Consider the following 12,708-nt stretch of genomic DNA (forward strand, 5'->3'; position numbering starts at 1 on the left):
CATAATAAATATATACTGGGATCTCTTTACTGAAGACTTCAAATTTCCCATTGCCTTATAGTATATGTTTTTCAATTAGTCTGGAGAATCAGGTATCACCTGAGACACTAGGGACAGGTTTTCGAATGGGTCAGAAGTAAAAATATGCTGAGTATTATCGGGTTCTGGTCAGAATCTGATTGCTGAGTGCTTCTGAAATCCTCTTCTGTAAGAAGCAGGTTAGCTTGGGATCTGCACAGGCGAGACTCCTGCTCTGGGGTTCTTATGTTTTCCACTTAAAGTTTTGGGGTTTATTTAGACTAAGTGTTTCTCACAGACTTTCTGTCCATAACTATGTCATCAGAGTAATACTCAGCTTGAAATGACTTAGAAATAGCTGCCTAAGTAATTGTCAGATGACACAGGTCCTCCTGTGACTGGTTGATGCCTCAAGGCATAGTAAACTCATTCAGGTAGCAGTTGGGGATGGAAAGACTTTCCATGCCAGACAGTGGGACTGGGTTGGGATGGCTGGTCAGTATAATAGCCAGATACCTAGGGTTAACCCAGATAAACCCATATCTCCAGCTGCCCACTTCAAAATGCAGCTTGAGCCAATAAAGTCCTGGGCTGTGTGGCTAACAGCATGCATGCTGACAGCTTCCTGCAGGAACACGTGTCCTCAGCAGGAATGCTTAGAGTGGTAATAGCTCTGTCTGAGTTTCGGTCCAGATGGGTCTGGCACATCCAGTTGCAGAAGTACAACAAATCAGAGCCCTGTTCTCAGTCAGCCTGCAATAGTTGTGGGCGCTGGTGATAGCAACAAAAGGTTTGTTTGTACCAATGGGGAACAGTAAAGTCAGGCACAAGCTGTTAGAACTATTAATGCATTTTTAAGTGTTGAGAATTAGGAATATTTTGTTAATTCTGGGAGACCTGAATGTGTAACTTATGCTAGGGTCTCCTTTGTGGTGTCATTCTCATTTAAAAACCAAGGGCTTGGCTAATGTAGGTAGAAGGATTACTGTGGTGTTAAGAGGGATGTTTTCTGTAAGTTTGCTCACCCCCTGAGGGAGGACTCCTGTTTTGCTGGGGCAACATAGTTGTTTGCCTCAGGAGCAAATAATGCCCATTGGACTTGGTTGTCTTCAAATCCTGAAATCACTGGGTGCAGTGTAGGTGCAACATGTCTATTCTACTATGTAAAGGTTCAATGTTTCAAAATTTGTATCCTTATCAGTTCTTCGGTCATACAAACACAGTGTTTTGGGGGACTTCTGAATGTTAAGGGATGATGTATTACAAGGTTGGATGGCAGCTCTTGGTTTACATCTGGCTGAACTGGCTTCTAGAAGGTCTATGGATGGAGTTCAGTCTGGAGGTGATGGTGTCCCCTACTTCGCTCCCCCTGTCTTAAGATCTTGCCCTGAATTCTTGCCACTCTTGTTTCAGGGCTGTAGAAACCTTGGGGGGAGACTGAGGTAGTAATTTAAGGTCACCGTGTCAGTATGTAGGTGGTATAAATAATGTCATTAATCTATTAGCTTTGATGCTTAAATGATGAAGTAGGTAAGTGAAAAGATCAACTATAGGCAACAGAACATATGATTATCTCAGACTGCTTGAGCTTAAGATACACTTTCAGCATGTGCAGAGTAATGCTGAAATGCTGATGAGGCCTTTATCCATTTGAAATCACATTCTTACTCTGGGTTGTGTGTTTTCACTGTTAAAATAGATTTAGGCCACTGAAAGAATTTTTTTTTTTTTTGTATGTCTGTGTGTCTCATATTCATGGTATGGATGCTGAGCAGATTAGGAACAGGTGCCTGATCACCACCTTGTTACACATTAAGTTGCCTCTGACCTCATGTAGCCTGTTGTAGCAATAGCTGATTTCTGGATCAGCTGTGTACCTTTATGAAAAATAACACCTTATCTGTGTTAGTGTATTCTGCATTACTGTCCAAATTCTGGGCTCAAAAAACTCTTAAAAAAAACAGCAGGATTTTTGATTTTAGTTTAAGTGCTGCCATCAACTCCTTTATGAAATCCTAGTTTCTCATCCTGGTCACTAAACTGATACCTTATTTATTTCATATGGATAAACCACTTCTGAAAAGAAAGGCTTGGCAGCGATTATCTTTATTTTTTTACAAAGCAATCATGCTCACTACAAAAATATTAAATCCTTTTTGGAAGCAGAATCTATTTCTCCTGCTTTTTAGTGCACTTAATTTCCAGTACAAATTCCAGTCCAAGGGCCAAAGACAACTCGGGTGTAAATCTACTGATTTGAGTGAGGTTACCCTGGAGATTAGTTTGGCACTATTTATTTAGGATATGGACCTGTAAAGTGGTGAGTGTCCTCAGCTCCCACCAATGTCAGCACCTCATTGACTCAGCTCCTTGTGCTGAGAGTTCTTGCAAGATTCTTGGAAAGTTTTTTGTTTCTGACTTTGGTAATACAGTAGTTAGCTGTGAAAACTAATAGATAAATATGTGTATGTTCCCAAACACTTGAGTTTTGTTTCCTTTAAGCTCATGAGTAGGATTCTCTAGCCAAAAGAAATAAAGCAGCATTTTAAGTTAAGGACTTGCTTTTTATGTCACAGCAATATCTCACAGCAATACACACAAATGAGTGTATTTACCTTCAAATGACTGGAGAAGGTAAAGCTTGTAGGACCACACCTGACAGAGGTGGAAATTGGCCTCAGTTGCTTTTATAATGGAAGAGGCTGATCCTCTCAGTTTCTACACAGAGGGTGTTTTGCTTTTGGTTGCATTCCTTTGATGCAGCCTTTTGTTTAGGGATGACTGTGTATTCCTTTACAGATCATGTAAAGTTAATTTTATCTGGTAACTGTTCCCTGTAAAGGGGAAATAGTAGAATTTGAGACAGTTTAGCAAGGTACAAGAAACCATTTTTTCTTCCAGAACTCACTGAAGCAGAAAGCTTTTTTCTGAGGTCAGAATTAGCCCAGTGTGGGCAACTGGGAGTAGTAAGGAAGAGGTTTTTTTAAGTTATTATTTAAAGTATGAATTTCAAGAAGAATAATTGTCAATGACTCTGTAGTTGTCAATGACTCTGTAGAAGGTGATTTTTTTTTCCTTTTTTAAGAGAGTGGATCCAATACTTCCATAAAATTAGGTACTAGTACCTAATCCTAGCTGGACCTAGGATGAGGACTTGGGAAGAAGAAACTAACTTGCAAGAGAAGATTTTTTTTTTCACCACTTTTTTTTTTTTTTTTTTTTTTTTTTTTTTTTTTAATGTATGTAAAGCTGATAGCACCATATGGATTCTCTTCTGCTTTTGCTAGTACAGTTCTGTATTGATGCCTGGGGGGATGAGGAAGTGGAGATGGAGTAGTTAAGGCCTTGCCTCAGAATGAATGGAGCTGCCTCAGACAAGACTTTTCGGGTGTCCTTGGTTCCCAAGTTTGGGCTTGATTTTTCACTTCCTAAGGAAAGACTAGGTGAGGTCATCGCTGAAACAACAGTCCACAGGGTAACTGAGCTCATTTTGCAGGTTTTTGAAAAGAAGGTTAAAAACCTTGTACCTTCTGTCCCTCCTTCCTGTGGCATTAAAGAGAATCCTGTCCTTCCCTGAATTATTGTTGAGAGGGCAAAAAATACCTAAAGATGAAGGCATGTATTAAAAAAATCTTTTGACTTCATATCCCATGGTTTGCAAGCATTATCAACACTTTCAGGTATAAAACACATAAGGATGCTTCCTTGAGGTCCAGGTTTAACATTTCATACCTTTTCCTAATGTCATTTTGGTCCTTCTCCAAAAATTGTGTTATAAATCCTTTTTCCCTGGCTAACTTGATGCGTGTGTAGCTTTGAGGTGGTTTTCAAGTGTTTGAAGCATTTGAAGCACAGAGTGTGTGTGTGTGTGTGTGTGTGTGTGTAGCAGTTACCTGTGTGCTGCATCATAAATGAGCATTAACATGCACGTTGGGCGTTGTTTTGCATGCAGCTATTTTTGGAGGCTTACAGACAGTTGTAAGGACTGTTTCCAGACATGAAGGATGTGTACTTGTATTGCACACACTGTGAAAACCCAGCCTGTTTTCTTTCTTGCTGGATGATGACTGCTGCCTGTTTTGGGCCACCGTAGGCAAGCGCTGCCTGCCCGCAGCGCACAGCGTCAAAATTCAGTGCTGTGTGGTTGGGTTTTAGCTGTGGTGTGGTAGGGGTGGGAAAGCATGGAGATGTCAGCTAGGACCTCACTTTTCCTGGAAGACTGTTTAATTGTCTCCTTTTTGATGTCAAATACCAATGATCCTTTCTTGTCATATTCTCAGATCAAACTCCGACGCCAACACGCTTTCTGAAGAACTGTGAGGAAGTTGGCCTCTTCAATGACATTGATTGCTCCCTAGAGCACGAGTTTAGGAAGGCACAAGAAGAAGAGAACAACAAAAGGGTGAGTGTGATGAATCTTTCCTCCTTTTCTGGTTTCTTGAACAGTTAAAGGACACTGTGAAAGCAGATTGAGCTCCGCTACCTTGTAGTAACCTTTTGGTTAGAAACTAGGTGGCACTATAAGTTGAGACATGCTTTTTGAACTGTTGAAACAGTTGACAAAAATAAAAAAACCCAAACCAAGAAAAAAAACCTCCAGCATTAAATTTCCAAAAGCGTGTAACTGTGTTTGCCAGGGTTTGAGTCCAAGTCTCTGCTTTTAAGTAAACTATAACACAAACTACACACCTCTGGAGGGAGAGGCTTGGGAAAATTATATCGTCTTTGAAGTGAGGATTGCAAACTTGCTCAAATATGTTACAGTTAGATGTGGATTATGAAGGAGCGTTTATTTCAACAAAAAGGAAGAAAAAGAAAAAGAATTTTTTCTCTTTCCTTTGCAACACGTCGGGCCCCTGGGTTTATTAGTCATCATTACCAGCTTTATCGTGTTTCTGCATTTCTCATAAAGTATTCATGCTGAAGGGGAAACTTTAACTTGAATTACCTAGTAGATAACATATCCCATTTCCAATTAGTATTCTTTTTGTCTCAGGATTTGTGAGTTTGGTTGAATTACTTGGGCCATTTTGTATGGAGTTACGTGTAGTCTTGTGCCCAAAGGTTGTTAGAGTGTTTTGAAGGATCCTAAAGAGCTCTAAAAATTTTCAAGCAAGTCTAAAAGAGCTTAATGCACTGGAGAGGCCAGGAGGAGGTAATTCATGAAGTTTTAACTTTTCAAATAAGATCCAAAGTTCTGGTTGCTTTTGAGAACTAAACCACTGGAGTAATATGGGGCTTTCTACAGGAGCATATTGCTCCCTGGAGCCTTTCAGCGACCTGCTCAGTACCTCCCCTTCACAATGTTCCCTTTTGTGCCTCTTCCTTGCCGCCTACCCCCTCTCCTGACCCCCCCATTTCTGCAGCTCTTGGAAATTCCTGTCTAAAGTGTCCCCTGCTGTAACATTTCCCCAGTTGTTGAACATCGTGTTATTTGGCTTAATTCTCATGGTAATCTCTATTTGTCTAATTTAAACACTATCTGGGATGACAGACTAAAAGTAGGAGAAGGTGGCCATGAAGCAGCTACGTTGCTAAAGCCAGAGGTCACTTCTCTTTAGCTTGCCTTCAGCATTATTTTGCCTTTCAGAGTGCCTGTGCCTCCAATTGCACTGGCTTCCTCTGAAGTTATGCTTCCTTATAGCTGCTGCAATGTGTCATTTGCTTTGCCTGCTGGTAATTGAAATCCAGAGGTAGCAGCATTTAGGGCTCTTGAGTCCTAAATGCCCAAAAGGGCCTTTTTGTGAAAAAGAGGCAAAGCTGATTGCTGAGGTGCAGAACAGGAGACAGGACTTGTAAAAAGAGGATGGAAAGGGAGTCTAAGAGTAGTTTGGTTTTGGCATATAGGGAAGGGAGTCTAGGGGTGGTTTAGTTGTGGCACAAAGAGAGAGACTGAGGAAAGAGGCTGAAGCAGCAGGTATGCTCATCAAGGAAAAAAGAGCATCCAAATTTGAGAGAATCCAAGTTTTGGTCAAGGACTGGGAAAATAGCCCAGACTGACCCTCACAGATTTGTGTGCAGCTTTTGTGACAAATGTTAGGAAACAGCTATGTAATGAGATAAATGTGTCTAATTTTAGATTTAACTTGTTAAAACTCTGTGTCTTATGTGCTGCAGAGGGGAGTCTCAGCCAGAATCAAGGATACCGTTTCTGTACATTCCTACTTCTTAGTGAATTACAGGATTCCTGAGCGGTTCTTCCTGCATGGTGTTTATTATGTAGGAGTAGGAGATGAGGAGAAATCTACTGATGTGGACTTCTGTGCAGTTAGCCACAGATTGTCACACTTGATGTTGCTGAGCCCATTTCAGTTTACAAGGGGCATTTGCACAATCTGATTAAAACCTAGACAAGGGCATCAAATTACCTGATAACTCCAGTTGTTTAACAGCCTCTGGAAGTCTTATTCTGCCCTCCTACCAACCCCTGCAGCTGCCATTGGTGGTCCCCAGGGAGCAAATGAGTGATGGGGGAGAGGGAAATAATTTTAAAAAAATTCAAAAAGGAGGGGCTGAAAAAAGAAACAAAAAAAGAAGGCGGGAAGAAAAAAAAAGCAGAAGTCCTACTAGCCAGCTAACCTGTAACATTTGCTTTGTGTTTCCAATTAGTCTGCTGTATGTTCTTTCTTACATTACCGACTGACTGTCAGATAGGAATCTGAAGTGGGCCTCAGTAGAGCTTTACACAGATGCAGGAGACAAAGGCCACACCAGAAAGGGACTCCTTGAGCTGCAGCTATGGCTAAAAAATCCGGCCTATCCCTGGAATATGGGTGCGATGTAGCATGATCCTAATGGACCTACCAACACTTGGAGATTAAGGCTAGCTGCATGGGAGTCTTACTCAATGCTCAGAAGAGTCTTTCAAAACTATTTTTTGGTCATACTAGTTTCTCTGGACCTTGAAAGAAATAGTTTTATTCATTTTAGGATATTACTGTGGTTTAGCAACAGCTTGACACTGATTTCTTGTAAGAGAAATATTTAGGACTTTTTTCTCTCCTTGAGAGTTATCATTTGAAAACTCAAAGAATAAAGTTCAATTACCTGTCTTTTTTTTTTTTTTGTCTGTTTTGTTTTCCACTTTTCCTTTTTTTCTCTTGTGAGTGTGAGTTTGTATAATCCATGTTTGGGTAATCCATGATAATTCGTTGTGGTTTAACATGGTTATGTGGACCAGTTATGTGGATTAGCTGTGAACCACTCAGTGTATGATTTTAGGAGGCACCCTGTGTACCTTTTTTTATTTTTATTTTTTTTTTTTTAAGGTAGTATTGTAGGGATACACCTGATTTATATCACAGCTGCTTATCAAGGAACAACTCTCTTAACATCTTTCTGTCATGGTTTCTTATGTATAAGGTGGGATTAGTGTTGCTTTCTGCCCCCCGTACTTGATATGTCTTATGACACTAAGCTCATCTGTCAAGGGCCATCTCTTAAAATATGCATGGTCCATCTTTTGCTTGGGGACCGAGTGGACTCAGTAATAATGATGATGATGATGATGAACTCCAAGACCTGAATTGAAATGAGAAAAGCAAAGTTATAAATGGAAGTGAAGATTGTCAGTTTGGCTCTTCTGTTGCCTATACCTTAAAATATTAGCTGTACCTAAAATATTAGCTGGAAGTCTCTTCTTGAGAAATAGTGATAAAGAGGCTTTACTCTCTAAATGTAAAGGATGCTATAGGTCAGCAAAAAGCATATTGATAAGCATATGAGAAAGAGGTTTTTTGCATCCTCCTGACTGCACTCTTCCTGACACAAGCATCCTACCCGCCAAATCCACCACCAAAGTTAACACACATAAAAGCATACCTATACTATATTTCTACTTGCAAAAGTGTAAATATTAAAGCTCTTAGGAGCTTGAGGCAGGCTCTGGGCAAAATTTGCAACCCAAATCAACACAACAGGTAGTGCTGGCAGATGGGAAGACTGTCTACAGTCTACTAGCTGCAGGTTTTAGGTTTGTACCACTCAAAGCATTAAGTATCCAAAGCGTATCTAATGGGTTATACTTGCAAACATACAACCTTTGCTGCTGCTGGGTAGCCCCTGCTGTCACATCTTTTTTTTGAGCATTGAGGTTGGGTCTGAAAGGGTAATGTTAAAGATGGGAAGAGTCAGGATCTGTTTCTGAATAAGTAATTGGTCCTGCTTCATTAAAATGCATCTAGCCTGACCTGCCTGCATGAAATCAGAAGAGCAAAAATATGCTAAGTGTAGCATGAAGAGTACTACAGAAAGTAGTGTTTAGAAAACGTGAGTTGAATATTTTTGTCATGAGGGCATATTAAAAATCACATTCTGCTTATGCCAGGGTTTGGGTGTATCACTTCCAGGCTTACCCTGCAACTTTGAAATATTCTAACCAGTGTTCAATGCTGCAAGTTGATGTGTAAACTGTGCTAATGAGGCAGAGAAATATCTATTCTCAACCACATCTTAGTTTTAATGTGGGTTGTTCAGCATCAATTCAGCAAGTTCATGGACAGCAAGTCCTCTCCATGACTTTATATGCTGGTTCTAAGTATGCTATCTCACTCCAGACACCTCATTGCTCAAAAGGCATCAGGAAATTGAAGTAGTCCAGTACAGAAAAAGAACAAAACCTAATATAGGGTACTTGGAGTTTGAATAAGTACAGTCTACAGAATGATAAAAATCCAGTTCAGTTGTATTAAGCAAGGGATGATGCTACAGTCAGATGTGTGTTTGAAAGGCATAGATTTGGTTTGGACTTGCTAAGTTCTCCTTCTATTTAGTATATATTTCTGTGTATCAGCATAAAAAGTAAATAAAATGCACTTGTCTACCTTATACCAGTTCACTGTTTCATGCTGAATTAAGTGATTCAGATCTCCAGAAAGAATTCTTGCAAATATTTTCTGAATGCCATAGCTCTATGCTGTAGCCTATGAGTTTGGTGAAGAAGACCTAATTCAAGGCAAGTGGGAAATGATGGAATCTGTCTCTTGGATAGATGTACTTTGGTGAAAAATTTAACTTCATTTCCACACTTTGTTTAAATTTTATACACTACATACCTGGCTTACAGGTTTTCCCCTCTGTCTATTGAAAAGTATGCAAACCCATCATGATGGGTTTTTTTCAAAATGAAACTTTTGGGATAAAAAGTAAATACCAAATCAGTACCCCTAAATTTGGTGGAAAACCTACATCTAATAAGTATTTCTTGTACAAACTTTGTGGGGTTTGCTGCTTTTTGGAGGCTTATTGTAAGTTATCCAAGGAAAAGAGCCTGGTACTGTTTCTCTCAGGTTAATAGTGGGAGAAGCAGGCCCCAGGGTACATGCTGTTTATTTGTAGAAGATGCCATTTGAAGTCTTCTGACTTTCAAAAGAGGAGAAGCTGCAAGAGCCACTCATACATGTAATCATTGATAACATAGTAGTGAACACAGCAGTGCAGTAAATGTGACCTTTAGACAGGAAAAGGTGATATGGTACCCCTATATGAAAAGGAATAAATATCTGTGTATTGAGAAAGCATATTGTATACATTTTTGTGTTTTGGAGGCCTATGTTGTAATGCTAATAGGCTATATAGTAATGTTGGCAATGCACTGTGGTGGTGATGGAGAAGAACAGGGATGAAGGGTTCGTTACGGTGGTTGGCTTGGCTGATGGACAAAAAAATTCAACACTCACCATTTATGAAAAGCAGCTACCTTCCCCAGGAGGTCACTCATCTGACTCTTCCCCCCTCACATGATTAATGTGCAGCAGAGAGCCTTGTTTCAAGAATATGTATACATTTTTTGTTCAGTTTTCTAGTAATTCAGGACAGGAGACCTGAAGATTGATTTCCTTTTAAAACTGGTCTTGTGGGGGGTGGTGTCAATGCTGCAGAGCAGTCTGACTCCTGAGTGCCCTGCCTCTACAGCAATCACATTAGCTCCAGTTCTCCAGCTTCCCTTGTGAATACCCCAAAACCTCTGTGGGGACATTTCAGAGGCAACTGCTCTAAAACAGCTGAATTTCACTTGTGAAGTAATACAAACCAATAAATTCATAAACCTGTTCCTGGAGCATTTTTGACTTGTTGGCTGACAGTCTGTACAACAGAAGAAAACAAAGACCTCTGCTTAAGTGCTTACTACTTTTTTTTTTTTTTAATTGTGCAATCAGAAATACACACATATATACATTCTCCCTGGGTTTCTCTGAATATGATGTAAGAACGTGCATATTTTGTAAAGGCAAAGGTCCCTCTGACTTCTTATTCTCCCACTGAGCCAGAGTATCTTACATGGTGAGTATTTTATAGCAGATGCAAAATAAGACTTGGCATGATTTATGTTAATGTAGTGCTTAAGGGCCAGGGTACTGTTGTTGTGGATATTGTAATAACTTCAAGCTGTTACTTTGTCAATCAGTTAAGCTGTTGTCAAGGCGATAGCTCAAAACTCTTTTAAGTTCAAAGTCCAAACTATCACCCCACAACCAAAAGATTTCAGTAGAAGTGTTCCTATTCTCTAAATATGATATCTGTTTATGTGCAGATGTAAGCATCTTCACAGCACAGAATATCTTTTGGGTGATGCATTGAAGTACTGTAAAGATACACTGTAACTCTCTATTTTCTGATGTGTTATTCTGAGTTTTCATATGTGTTAATTGCATCAGGTTATTGATCTACTTTATGGGCTCACTGTTGGTTTATAAAACCCCTTTTTAATAATGATTAACTTTTCCAGCGTTCCTGGGGAGAGGAGAAATGCTTTGTCTCTTACTTTCTAAGGAAAAACAGATTCCAGAGGATGCTGTTTTCCAAAGCTCCTTTGTAGTGAGACCCCAAGCCCTTGAAGAAATTGGAGAAAGTAGAGTGAGAATTGTAGGGGAACTGGGTGCTCCACCAATTCTGCCAAGCAAGTGTCTTTCTGTCTCCTTTGGTTCAACAGCATGGCCCCAGAAGATTGATAGACATCTTCAAAGGCATTTTGATGTCTTGGTCTCACTGAAATAAAGCAGGAGCTACCAGAAAGGATCTGAGCTCAAGTGACGTGCTAAAAACTGCACAGGAAGTCTGTGGCAGAGCCTCTCGGATTGATTCCATATCTCCTCGATCTCAGCATAGGGCATCTCACAAACCATGTGTGTTAAAGATTTATCAGCTGTTGCTCAGTGTTGCTAAAGACAGGAAGAATGCTCTCCTCCTCTCCCCCAGATGGGTAGGCTCACTCTACTTTTACTGCTTTTCTTAACTTGCACAGCTTTCATGATAGACATGAGGTGGTGTGTTATATTTTACATGGCAATTCTGCAGTTGGCACTCAGACCCCCTGTGAGTCCTGTTTCAAGGGTGTATCTGTGTTCAGGCACTTATTCCAGGTGTTTAATTTCCACCTTGAGCTGTGTTTTGAAAGGGACACTTCTGCATAAGGTGCAGAAAGGCTGTCAAGACAAGAGTCCATAACATGATCTTACTTAGAAGTAAGGCTTTAATTTAGGCTTATTGTTCCCCTTACAAGTTACATTCTTGCATTGCCTGCAGGCAGGCAGGTCTGTCTTACCTTTTTCTGTAGCAATGGACTTAGTTTGGATGGATCTAAATAGCTTATGGAGTTGGATCCTCAAACTCAAAGAGAAGACCTGAGTGGTTTTCCATCAGTAGAGTGCCTACATCTCACAGAAAAGCAATTCTTGAGGGCATACGTTTTTGATTGAGTGAAACCTCCCTAACCATGATCCTTCTATGTTCTTTTGAATTCCAGCTGATGAATCATCCTGCAGAGCTCAGTCAGGACAGTTCACTTTCCTTCTGCTTCTTATTGTCTCTGTCCCAAAGAAGCTGAGTCACTCTCTTGTAATGTTTGGGGTTTTGTTGTGTTTTGCCTATTTTGGCTATGCCCCCAAAAAGGATGCTTGTCTGCTTTCATTCTGACATTTCCTTTACAACAAAATGGCATAGTTGTGAATTTTGCCTTGGTCTTCCTCTGAAGATTTCTAATGGCTTGTTAGCAGTTCAGATCTCAGCAGCATGGATGGGATGGCACATCATGAAGGGGTAAACCTTCCCTGTAGTGGCATATTTATAAGCCTATCTCTTAGGTTAAACCCCTAAACCTTGGGCAATTTATTTGGAGCAAATGCTCTGCTATTAAACACAAACTCTTTGCTCCCCAGAGTGGATTGCAGCCTATATGCTTGGGTAGGTAATAAGATATTGCCCGTACATTTCAGAGCAAGGTGCACTTTTACTTTTTTTAAGAGGATGGACATGCTGGTCCAGGGCTTAATCACAGCTGATAAATCACTTTAAGAAAGCCTATTAGAACCATATGCTGATTCTTTGTATTAATGTGGTGTGTCTGTTTCTAGTCTAACAAGGCAGGGTCTCTTCCCCCTCTCCTTCCCGCTGCCTGGTGTGTGAACTATTTATCTAAGTGATATCGCTTGCTTGGGGGCATTTCCCTCTTTAGGAGGAATCATTAATAAAGCAAGGTGAACAGGAGAGAGAGGGACCCTCGCTCTCTGGAGCGAGCAAAGCTGTGTGTTTTCATTCCCCTTTGTTGAGATGGAATTGCAGAGCAAAGGTCCAAAAGCTGAGATGAGGAAACCTCTTGGTTAAAGGCTGGAGAAGCAGGGCTTGACCTTCCTGGAGCACAAGGTTGTCATTTTGGCCCAGGTGGTTGCAATCCTGGAGGCTGAGAGCTGTGAG

The 12,708-nt window shown here is 40.5% G+C and overlaps 1 protein-coding gene across 2 annotated transcripts in view; it reads left to right on the forward strand.

Annotated features, from left to right (window-relative positions):
* The window catches only part of CREB5 (cAMP responsive element binding protein 5), a 253,853-nt gene that overhangs the window by 49,831 nt on the left and 191,314 nt on the right, over positions 1–12,708 (forward strand). For both annotated transcript variants that reach the window (XM_030445255.1, XM_008494232.2), the window contains one exon: positions 4,299–4,420. In XM_030445255.1, coding sequence (XP_030301115.1) covers positions 4,299–4,420 — 122 coding nt within the window. The remainder of the gene's footprint in view (positions 1–4,298; positions 4,421–12,708) is intronic.

The sequence above is a fragment of the Calypte anna genome, chromosome 2 (genome assembly GCF_003957555.1).
Source record: "Calypte anna isolate BGI_N300 chromosome 2, bCalAnn1_v1.p, whole genome shotgun sequence".
In the NCBI taxonomy this organism is placed as follows: domain Eukaryota; kingdom Metazoa; phylum Chordata; class Aves; order Apodiformes; family Trochilidae; genus Calypte; species Calypte anna.